Source organism: Neodiprion fabricii, chromosome 3 (genome assembly GCF_021155785.1).
Source record: "Neodiprion fabricii isolate iyNeoFabr1 chromosome 3, iyNeoFabr1.1, whole genome shotgun sequence".
Classification (NCBI taxonomy): Eukaryota; Metazoa; Arthropoda; class Insecta; order Hymenoptera; family Diprionidae; genus Neodiprion; species Neodiprion fabricii.
The window spans coordinates 29,299,406-29,310,926 of record NC_060241.1 but is presented as its reverse complement, the minus strand read 5'-3'; the positions used below and the strand labels follow the sequence as shown (position 1 = coordinate 29,310,926).

The 11,521-nt window shown below is 41.3% G+C and overlaps 1 protein-coding gene across 1 annotated transcript; it reads right to left on the bottom strand.

Annotated features, from left to right (window-relative positions):
- Positions 1–201: 201 nt before the first annotated feature.
- On the bottom strand, positions 202–10,225 carry LOC124177340 (innexin inx1). Its single transcript, XM_046559639.1, has 4 exons — positions 9,013–10,225; positions 5,072–5,179; positions 4,834–4,989; positions 202–1,982 (listed from the first exon to the last, which is right to left on the bottom strand). The coding sequence occupies exons 1-4, from the start codon at positions 9,262–9,264 to the stop codon at positions 1,407–1,409; spliced, it is 1,092 nt and encodes a 363-aa protein (XP_046415595.1). The 5' UTR covers positions 9,265–10,225; the 3' UTR covers positions 202–1,406.
- Positions 10,226–11,521: the final 1,296 nt, after the last annotated feature.

Below are 11,521 nucleotides of genomic sequence, written 5' to 3'. Positions count from 1 at the left end.
TGAGCAAAGAAATGGATTCTCGTTCGAACATTTCACGATTGCGGATTTCCAGAAACGAATTTTGAGGTGTTCCTCTGTTATTTGTTTCTTCGGACATCGCACGTGGTGAATCGTTCTCGATAAATGTATGGATACACGTATAGGAAGACGTGCAAACGTATAGCAAAGGGAGGGGAGGGACTTTGAGCACAAATTAAGAAATTCCATTTCAATATTTAATTAGGCTTATCGACTAAAATAGTCCGTCATCGCGACGGCTTTTCATACTGTTTACTGTAATCGTACGTAAATTATAATTAGATATGTGAATATTCATTGAAACGAGAACAAAGCTCCAAGAAAACTGAGTGAAATAAAAGGGAGAAAAAAAATCATACACATCAATATCTTAGAATTTCACTCAAGCTCCAAGTTTTAAACAGACTACAATATACTAGATTTATATGCAACATTTCACCTCGAAGTCATACCGATTTGAAACACCTTTCTTCCACTATATCACTCAATTTTGCTACAATAATTATGTAAATCGGTCAAATCGAGTGCGTCCGATGCGACCGCCTAAAATTTAGTAAGAAAATTTTTGTAAAATATCAAAATACTGTATGTGATATATATATATATATATATATATATATATATATATATATTTATATCGTAATGCATAATAACTGTTATACCTATAGTCAAAGGTATCATATGTTCAGTGAGCAGTTTTCAGACTTTCTCAGTCTTTTTTTATACCCCCATTCAACTGAAAACCCTATAATGATTTTGAAAAATCAATTAAAAAAAAGAAACCCAAAAATAAAACAACAACAATTCAAAACGAACAAAAATCACATAAAAGTTTCACGTGAGATTCACGGTTGATTAGGAATAAGACGTGTAAAAACTAAATCAGACATGGGATATTTGTCAGTAGGGAAAAAAAATTCAGTGATGAAATGAAATGTTTAAAAAATACGTTTTTAAAGCGATGAAAAATGTACCTGCGTACGAACACAAATCGTCGTCCGATTTAAGCAGAGAAAAAGGTAATATGAAGAAGAAAAAAAGAAACGATAGCCGAGCACTCGACCAGCAACTTAAAGTAAAAAGAAACTTTTGCTAGCTACTAGAATAAAGAAATCACGGAATGGCAGATAAAGTCTCATCTATAAAGTTCTGAGTGAGTAGAGCGGTCAATAAAAAAATATTGACAGGTTCAAGAGAGTATATCAATACGGTCTGTAAAGCTTTGCCGGAGTATCTGTAAAATGTTTACGCTAGGCCAGGGCCAGAAGCAAACGAAATCACTCAAGATTGGGTTCGAATATAACCGAAACGGCGAGTCCTCGTCCGAAATCGCCTCTTTGACATTTAAGAGCGCATCGCGCAATAAAATATACACATAATATATTCCGCTAAGCAACTACTTGTGAATTTTGATCACCCAACTTTTTTGCCAGCTCCTGAAGAATCTCCCTGTACATGATCGAGTCTAAATTCGTACCCAGACAGTAGAGCAGCCACCAATCTCCAAGATCCGTCTTTCGACTTACGCTCCGACAAGTTTCCTTCGACGTTCCACGCGCCGCAAGGTGCATCAGGCGTGGTCTTATGGCGGGTGCGAAAATAATTGCAGCCCGATAGGCGAGCAGACCGACCAGCAATACCGTAAGGATCAGGTACCAGAACCAGATGAAGATATACGTCTTTTCGTTGACGATGTTCAGCGGAAGGATGCACAGCGAATCGTGTTTCTGTACCGAGCCACTGGGACCGATCTTGTGGAATATGCACTTGGTGACGCGTGGAAATATGTAAACCATGGGATCGACACGTTCCTCCTGCGGTTTGTCCGCGTACTGTAAAACGCGGAGACCATAGCCCATAAATTCACCGTCGAAGAAACGGTTCATACAGTAGAGCTGGAGCAGTATGTTCAGCAAGCAGATCGCCTCGCAGGCGTAGTACCGGTATACGTAACTGATGTGTGTCTGTGGAACAAAAAAAATTAACCATTTATTCGTTATGCGCTGTGCGAAAATTAGTGGTTAAATCAGGGGCAAGATATTGGACAATTTTTGGAGCAGCATGGCTCATGTCAGTTTGTTGACATTGAATTTTATCACGTGATCTCAGAGATATTTATGCGCATAAAGCGCATAAAGCGCTAATTTTGACCACCACATCACGCAAAAATAACACAATCATAACACTTATTTTTTTCAACACCTGCTTCGGAGGTTCGATTTTCGAAGCCTGTGGAGCGTGCGTAAAGTGCCCGATTTTCGAAGAGTACGGTTAAACGAGGTTGGCGCACGCGCACAACTGAAATGAACGATTTTAGACACTAGGGATTTCTTTGCCGCATGCGCACTTTCGAATCACTCGATTTAACGTACTTTATCATTGATCATAAGTTACCTAGCCGAATGATACGCGCTGCCAGCGGCAAGTTCGCTGCTTCTCAGATCAAACTTTTCTGCACAGGTGTTGGAAAAAGTAGCGTACATGGGTATCTTCCTTTTTTCATTCCCAGTGCTTCTAATATGTCGGCTTCACAATACACTGCGGAATGGCTCCGAAATAAATTTCAGTGTTTTCAGTAGCGTAGATAGTAGCGTAGCGTACAGTGGCTCGATTGTTTTTTTTTTTCTCTTTATATTCAGTTGGAAGATGAAAAAAGTTACTAAAATTAACCAAGGTGAGTTCGTTAATATATTACATAAGGTGTAAAGAGTCAAGTGTATGGATACAATGTTTTACCGGATGATTATTTCATTCGTAAGAAATATGTGTAATTATCTATTGAAGAATTTCAATGGTATGATACTATAATTTGTAAGAAATGGAGGTTACGAGATCAGCGCGATTTTGGTCTCGCTAAATATAATGCCCCACTTTCCACACTTGTAGCATAATATATCATAATTTTTTACTTGTATCTCGTAGGCATTTAAGTTCAATAGTTACATGATCGGTGATATGGGAGAAGCAATATCAACTAAGGAAGTTGATCAATTGTTTACTGTTTAACTCAGGAACGGGAAATAAAATGATCACTCGCATAATGAATTGAAAATAAAATCACGAAAGCCATTGAGGGACCATTATGACTTTTTTTGGACTGATCCAAAATAATATATATATGCTACGAAACACACAAATTGATTTTACGAATACGAGCGGATTCTGTAGCACCATTACAATCGGTACGATCCGAAAAATAAGAACGAGTTTGCCCTCTAAATGATAATAAACCTAAAAATAACGTAAACGCAAAGTAAATTTTGTCAATTTTCAATAAACATTGTCATTTGTATGCGGGAATCGTGTGAAATTATTTCTCAGCAATTTTATCTATTCAGCAATGAATTTTTCCTATTAGTACTTAAGAATAATTGTGATATTTTTGAAACATACCAAGACATTAATCGTTTTGTACTGAGAATGGAATAACAAACTTGTTTACCGTTATTATGAAATGATCAAATTTACTGTAAGATATCGATGTTTTCGTAACAGAGACATGTTTTTGACCGTTCACTTATAAACCTCGAGATACAAATGAAATCCGTCAATGAATATAGAGCCGAAATAACTTGTCAAATATCCGTAATATTACAGCGCAAACGTTATCGCCCAGCATGTCATCATTTTCACACGAATAAAAAAATTAGTCCGTCAAACTAACTGCAAGACCGATTACGTGAAACGTTGATAAACAAGCTGGCATATGTTTTCATCGAATGCGATATAGAATATATTGAGTGAATGCCGTTGTTTGGTCAATATTATAATACGTTACACGGCTGACATATTTAAATACGATTATACGCTGGTCATGCACACAAGAATTTTATGCAATGTATTACATCTCGTCCACTGAGATTCCAATCTAGTTACATAAACACGTGTTCCTATCTTGCTGGCTTTTCACACCAACAGATTTTGTAATCGTTCAAAACTAGAATCAATAAGTCGGTATATGGTATTGTTTTCACATTCCGTACAAAAGCCAAAATCAGCTTTCACAAATCAGTATATACGCATACATAAATAGCTAGTGGCGGAGATAGTATCAGGTCTTGATACAAACATTGCATAGATGAAAACAAATCGTGGAGGTTTACATAAGAAAACTTGTATCACGTACGCACGCAGTCGTGGTTGAAATGGTGGAAAATTAATACCACATGAAATGAAAATGAAAAAAATCACAGGGGAAAATTGATCGCAAGCAATGAACCCAGGGTAACCGGAACTGTGGTAATCTGGAGCTTTTGACGATCCCCGTCTCCGACATACGACACCACGATTGTTTGCTCGGTTATCGCAGTAGACGGAAGATGTGTCCACGCGACTCCGGGCAGCCACCCAAGATGAGGTAGTACAATAATACCGCCGGAGGCTTATCAGGCGGAGTGAGACGTCTGGAAGCGCAAGACCAAAGTGACGCCCACCGAGTGTGGAAGTTTGGTAAACCCAAACAAAAGGTTCAACAGCGGATATGTGCCGTCTTACTGTCAGCCACAAACATCATTAGGTCAAAAATAACAGCGAGTCGTCGTCGTCGTCGGCATTCGATATCCACAGTGGTGCGTATATACATACGTAGATAGGTATGTACACCTCCCGAAATGGCTTCTGACCGATTCGAGGCCACCCGTGTCGTCTGCTACGCAGGTTGAATAGATGGTAGCAGACGACACCGACGGCCTTGAATCGGTCAGAATCCACCTCGGGAGGCGTACGCGTGTACGTAATTCGATTAGCCGGAGTTTGTAACCCCGAAATATAACATAATATCGTATGATAAACGGATCGAGGAGTAAGTATTCTCACCGTGCGATGTTTCATGATGTAATTCATCATGACAGATTTCTTCTTTAGCTTCTCCTTCTCGTCGCACAGTTGGTGATTCATCCCCATGACAATGCTCCTCATCAAACCATTTTCCCAGGTGTTCCAGAGCCACTGAGGCACGTAGCACATTATTGCCTGCACAAGAATTACCCGATTTGCCATTGAGATCACCGATTCAATTTTGGTAATGAATCACATCTACCGATTGGCCACTCACCTGGAAGAACAGTACGAAGCAAACCCATTGATAGTAGGTGTAGTACTTGCGAGCGCTTTCGTCGTTGAAATCGTTGCCGATTCCAGGATGAGCCACTTCCTTGCCGACCTTGTGGAAAGAAAAAAAAATGCACTGTATTTACAATCTCAAGTCGATATCGGATAAGGAATTTCTTACACCTGCGCAAATTCGTGCAGCGAATGCGCTATATTGCAGGGTCACAGGTACGTAGATTTACGAAGAGACAAGCTGGCTTCTCCACTTCAATAATTGTTTAGAATTAGTAAACGAGTCGCCATTTTGTTTTTTTAGAAACTTATTCTAATTTCTGCATCTTTGAAGGCGCGCTATGGAATTCGTTGAACGCTTTGTCGGGGGACGGATGTAATGGTGATAGCACTTGCAAGAGTAGTGGGGAATTCATGATGTGAATAAGGCAAGATTTAGCGAGAACCGGGAATGAAAATTTATAGCGGCTGAAAGATCCAGTCAAGAAATGTTAACCGAATCAGTTGTTCTACGAGTTAATCAATGTAGTTCTTAATGAAATTATGATTCAACAATCACACGAGTCGTGCTACATCCAGTTATGTTGTTATATAATACAAGGTGCAGCGACAGATTTATGGACACATACGACCTAACTAACAAGTAGCGTCAGTCCTCCGGATCACGGATTCTGCTGAAACTGTTACGGGTGTTTCTCCAGCCCAAAATGTGGATCATGTTGAAGTTTGTAGCGTTACTGTAACAGAGCTTATTGAGGAACATCTTTTCTTGCCAATTTATAATTGTGCGAAATTCAGTAAACCGTAGTAAAGCAAGACGTACCCGTATTTTAAAAATTTATCTCGTTCAAAGTTGTTCTAAAATTGCAAAACAAAGCATTTTCTTTCCATTGTTTCGTTAGGATCACGTTACTAACTTCAATCTTGTAAATGAAGAGCTTCTATTGTGTAATTCCATCCATCGACGCTCTTCACACCGTTTAAAATTTATCAAGTTAGCAGTTTGCTGAGTAAAATGCCGTGATAAATAAAACCTGTTGTACATTTTTGCCTGAAATAATAATTTTAAATGTTCTCTATTTTAGTTTTGATGCCAGGTTTCTATAGATTGAAGTATGAACAAATATACCATCATTTCAAAGCCATGGTGAAGTTTAAACCATAAATTTCCGACAACCTGATCTGTTGCAAATTGAGCGAAGGAAGGCCAAATGGGTGGAATTAAGCATCAAAAGTCGCATATTTTGAGTCAAAGAAACACCCCTAGAAGTTTGAGCAAAAGCCGTGATCCCGAGGTCTGATACTTTCCTTGGAAGTTGTACTCAATTGATAAAGATACCACAATATCTACAATAATTTGAATCCGGAACCACTGAGACTTTTACAAGGATCGGCTCAGTGCTCCAGACAAATCGTGAACCAGTGCTGAGCCGGGTTATCTCTGTGTAACGCTGTGCCATGTGAGGGGTCACTCTTGGATCCGTACGAGCATTACCATGTACATAACGCAGTTAACACGTTCTATCTTTAGCACGCGTTATACGAAGCTTCACTATATACATATATGTATTCTGACTCTCTGACCCGGACCACTCGAATTGACCTTCGTCGACAATATCTGCGATGTATGCAAGAGCTACAATTGAAAATCAAATTGAATTTAATATCGTTCTATGCGTGTTGACTTTAGCAGGATAGTGCTCAAGCTCTAAATGTTCTTTCTTTTCTACCGTCCGACAACGAATTTATAAGGTCTGTCACACTGAAAGTTATCCATTTAAGTAACTCCTCATAAGCATCTGTGGTCTACGATACAGAAATCTACAGTCTCGATTATCACGAAACCGGCTCTGTTAGCATCATGAACAATAAGAAATTTAAAAGTACTGGACTTTTTCGAAGATGATGCGATCTGTGCAAGATTACAACATCGAAACGATACCAAGTGAGAAACTTGCGACATGGAAAGTATAAAATCCGTTCTTGTACTTAATGTGCCAATCAGGTATTGTCGCACAGTAGTATTTCGGCGTATGTGCGATTTGTGATGAATATAGGATTTATACGATTTCGCACTTGTTCTTTATACACTCTTACACAAGTTGGAGACGGATGTGGTTCCTGGTATATGATATAAAATTCGAATAAGTGATAAAATTCTACGAATGTATGGCAAACTCCGCGCACGCTTCATTGGCGATAGCTGGTAAGCTAAGAATGAGCGATAACTCTAACTATACTTATGTGAGGGGCAAACTTGTTTCAACATTTTACTCAACTACTCTGTGCCTGACTTAATATAATAAAAAATCTGTCGTCGGCAGTCCAGAAATCGATTTATCTGCAAACGTCTGTACCACGAGTTTAATCTCAGCTTCGAACTGGATTCATTTAATTGACTTTGATTGCTCGTGATAGCCTCAGGCATCAAGCAGCATTCTTACACAAGCGATATCTTCTTACCAATCATTATTGTTCGTTTTAATTGTTGTAACTAACGTGGGCAATTTACGTAATTATACTTTGCTACCAATTGCGTTAAAGGTGAATAAAAGAACTATTCATACCAATTGGTGAATTATTCGTCATTGCTTGTTGTCTTACACATAAATGATTGAATTAAGTGAGTTCACTTGACTTCCGAATTCTATTGCTATAGATGTAAGTAAACAAGGATAAACCATACGGAATCGAAACCTGTGTAATAATGGAATATCATTGCTAATACACACTGCAGAGTTACGAAAGTTATGAACTTTTTCTGCTGCATCGAATCAAGATCATGTACGGGCTATGTATCCACGGTTCTTTACATTCCATTCGAGAGGTGACCTGATTTATCGCGTCATACGTAAGCGAGGAGAACCGTTGCATTATCTTTAATATATCCCGCAATGGAAATTTATGATAAGTCTTTTCTGGAAGTTTATCTGCAGTTTCTTACTTCTCTCATATCATTTTCTGTTACTGCCGCAAAACGTAATCGCGTTGGGATACTCGAAGGAATCGTTGGTATCCAGTTGAAAATTTCCTGTTAATGACGAGCTTAGATCGTAAATTTACTGCGTCCGATATCAAGTAATATCAGATTCGATGTTACAACATATTGCACGGCTTCTGTTACGCATTCGGAGCAGCAAGAATGAGAAACACCTTCCGACCTGCATCATCAAATGTGTGTTCAGAGTTAGAATTTTCTTACTAGCCACGCGGAGATTCTGCAAGCTCCGATGTTGGATGAAAAAAAAATGCAAGATTCAAGGTGTTGCGTAAAATCGCAGTAGCAGCGGACCCTGCAGTATCTCTTATCAAAATTCACCGCGTACGGACATCAATCACTCATTGTCAGTGAACAGTCATTGGTGGAAATCGGAATTGACGATAGGCCGGAAGTGCAGCAGCGATGATGACCATATTACATTACATGCCTATTCATCCACGCTCGTGTCACGAGACTCACGTATGTACGGAGGGGTTGGCGCCCTTTTGCGAGTATGAAAAACAACTCCTACAAAATATACTGTAGTACAGTACTATGCTTTCCTTGTTCTTATTGTTAGTAGAGAGAATCTCCTACGAGATCAGTCGTAAACCGCAGGACCGAGAAAAGTGCATGCGAGAGACAAACGGACATGTGTGATGCAGACCGGCGCGGCACGCATGCTATGAGACAAAAGGGCGCCCACCAAAGGTTCTGGAAGACACTCGACGAGTCCCACCCCACCGGCCCTTCACAGCCTTCGAAGGCCCAGCCCCCCGAACAGCATCATCGGGGCAACGAATTATCCTCGTGTGACGACGAAGTTGGCGCGACAACGAAGAGCCATGATTGGGGCAGTGGGGAGGGGGGGGGGGGGGGGGGGGGGGGATAAAATCGATATAATTTCCATCGCGGTTGCAGCATGCGTTGACGCGGTGAGAATAATTAATTACCTGGCGATTGAAAGCGTCGGGCATCGTGAATGTCGAAGTAATCCAGCAAAACGTGTTGATCGCGTTCTTACGGAGGCCCGATTCGACTATGCAGGCGATCGGATTGCCCACGTATTGGGTGGCGGTGATGATGAGCGAAAAAGTGAGGAGCAGAACCGTTGTGAATATGTTGTGCATCCGGAATACCATCGAGTCCGTTGTTATGTCCTGCCATTTCAGATACCCCCTCAAATCACCCAGTAGCTTGTACATGGTGTATGACGTATGATCGTAGCGTTTTTGAGGTTAGAAACTATCCCACATCGGGTACACACTCTTGAAATTTTCCTTACGTCAGAGGCGCAAATCTCGCCTGTGATCAGGTTCGAATTTGGGAGACTTCAACGTCCGCCGATGTCGGAAATTCGTTGAGAGAATTCGTTCGCTGGGCGAAAATCGCGGAGCTGTGTCGAATAGAATTTTCGAACAATGAAACAATTGACACTCGACGACGTACGAATCGTTGCAATTGTAATCCTAAATATAAAAAACAGGTCAGTTTCGCGCCATCGCCGTTTTACCACCTCGAGTTTGCAGTTGGATCAAACCTTTCAATGCGCCGTGCGCTAATAGAGAAACTGTGTATAACGTTGCACCGTTAGGTCCCCGACTTTCAAAATAACGATAACGAATCTTTTCTATCGACGCAGTGACTCCGGTCCTTATTTCCAGCGGCGCTCCTCAGCGTTCGTTTGCCGAGTTTCCGCTCATCATCTCAATTATCTATCCTCGCCGTCAACCCCTGCGCGTATTCGTATGCAGAGAATGCATACAGTGCATACGGTGCAGCGAACCTTGCTCGAGAACGATCTCTGCTTTATCGAGCGATCGTCGGGACCTTTTCTTCGGCTTTTTTTCCTCGCCTTTAAACGGGTTCGCCGATTGTTTTTATTCCGATTCGATCGCCGACCCGATCCGAACCCGCGAATTCCGGTTATCACAATCACAACAACAATAACACCGAGACACTGTACCGAACTGGAACATCGACCCAATAAGTACGAAGTAACTCGACCGTCCGATCGTCTCGGGCGATTTATCCTTCTCGTGTATTCTCTTTGCGCCTTACTAGTAGCTGAATCGTGTTGGCGTTCGTACGCAGCACTCTTCGGCGGCAGCAGCTGACGAGGAGTGGAGAAGTGTGGGGTGGGGGGTAAACCCTGGGCCCCCCACTATAGACTATAGAGACTCTATAGTCCGCTCCCCCAACTACCGACTACCGTGCCTCCGCGTTGCATACGCCGAACGGTACACGTATACCCCTCTATCTTCCCGGCAAGCCCGGCTGGCCGGCCGGCCCAACGCGAAGCCCACGATTTCGTGCCGAGCCTTCCTCTTCGTGGTCACTTCGCCGCCGTTCCGAAATACACTCTCGGCAATCAGGTATAAGATTGCTAAGGTTAATGCTACTTCTCTTCGTACTTTGCACCGCCACTTTGCCTCGTTCCGAGGCTGACTCGCACCGTTACGGGTTAATCGCTGAAAAACGCGGTGTGCAATATCGCATCGTGGACGCGTCGCATCTCCGTCCTTCGCATTTTCCCCAAATTCTAGCACGGCTTCCCGCCCCAAGGAAAATTACACATGTTGTCGCATCCTTGACAGATCTGTGCGTACGTACGCGCATTGCCAAGAGGACGCGGCGAAAGGCGCTGAATTAAAATTGATCGTGATGGGACCAGTTGCTCCGAGCCAATCGGAAGGCAGCGAACAATTGCGCTCGTTTAATGTTGTTCAATTGCTACGGGTACGGGCCTCGTTGTCCAACGAGCCTTAGCCGAGAGATGGCGCTGTCACTTCGATGCAACGACTTATCGTGATGTTTGATTTTCTTTTCGCATTTTGCAGACGTATTTCGGAAATCTTGAACCTCGGACGATAACGCAGTGCGGAAATAAACTCGTAATTTTCCGTTCTACCAACATCATTGTAGGACAGATAAATTTATAATGCCCGCGTTCACGCCCAATGAGCGCTTTATAAAAATCAGTTTCCTCATAATTTTGAGAACAATGGGCGTCCTGAAATAAAATATTGTTACAAAGCGGAAAATTAAGAGAGGAAAAGGATTTATTTTGTGACGAAGCTCTCCTTTCAAAGTCTCGAAATAGACTGTTTTTTATCTTTGATGACTACTAAATCATTAAAAAGGGGACAAAACGAGTGATTTCATCCTTTGTAACAATATTATTCATCCAAGATTACAGCTTCCGTGTCGATGTTTGATATTATCAGTCTCTGGCTGGTTTATAAACATCGTTATATTTATATCATTTCTCTGGACCTTGGAGAAAAAAACCTACATATACTGACTGGTTGCGGATTCGTATTCTTTTCCTGCAAGACTGTACCGAAAACTTTCCTTGCTTTTTATATACACATATTATTTACACCGATACAAATGTTATACAGTTATAAGGTAATTATTAATTTTTCTTTGTCTGCTTTTGCGGAAACTCTTTGTGAGAAA

Coding starts and splice junctions, on each gene's coding strand:
- LOC124177340 (XM_046559639.1), bottom strand. CDS start 9,264: ATGTACAAGCTACTGGGTGATTTGAGGGGGTATCTGAAATGGCAGGAC. Junction 5,180..9,012: donor CCGACGCTTTCAATCGCCAG/GTAATTAATTAT, acceptor TCTTTCCACAAG/GTCGGCAAGGAAGTGGCTCA. Junction 4,990..5,071: donor GCTTCGTACTGTTCTTCCAG/GTGAGTGGCCAA, acceptor ATTCTTGTGCAG/GCAATAATGTGCTACGTGCC.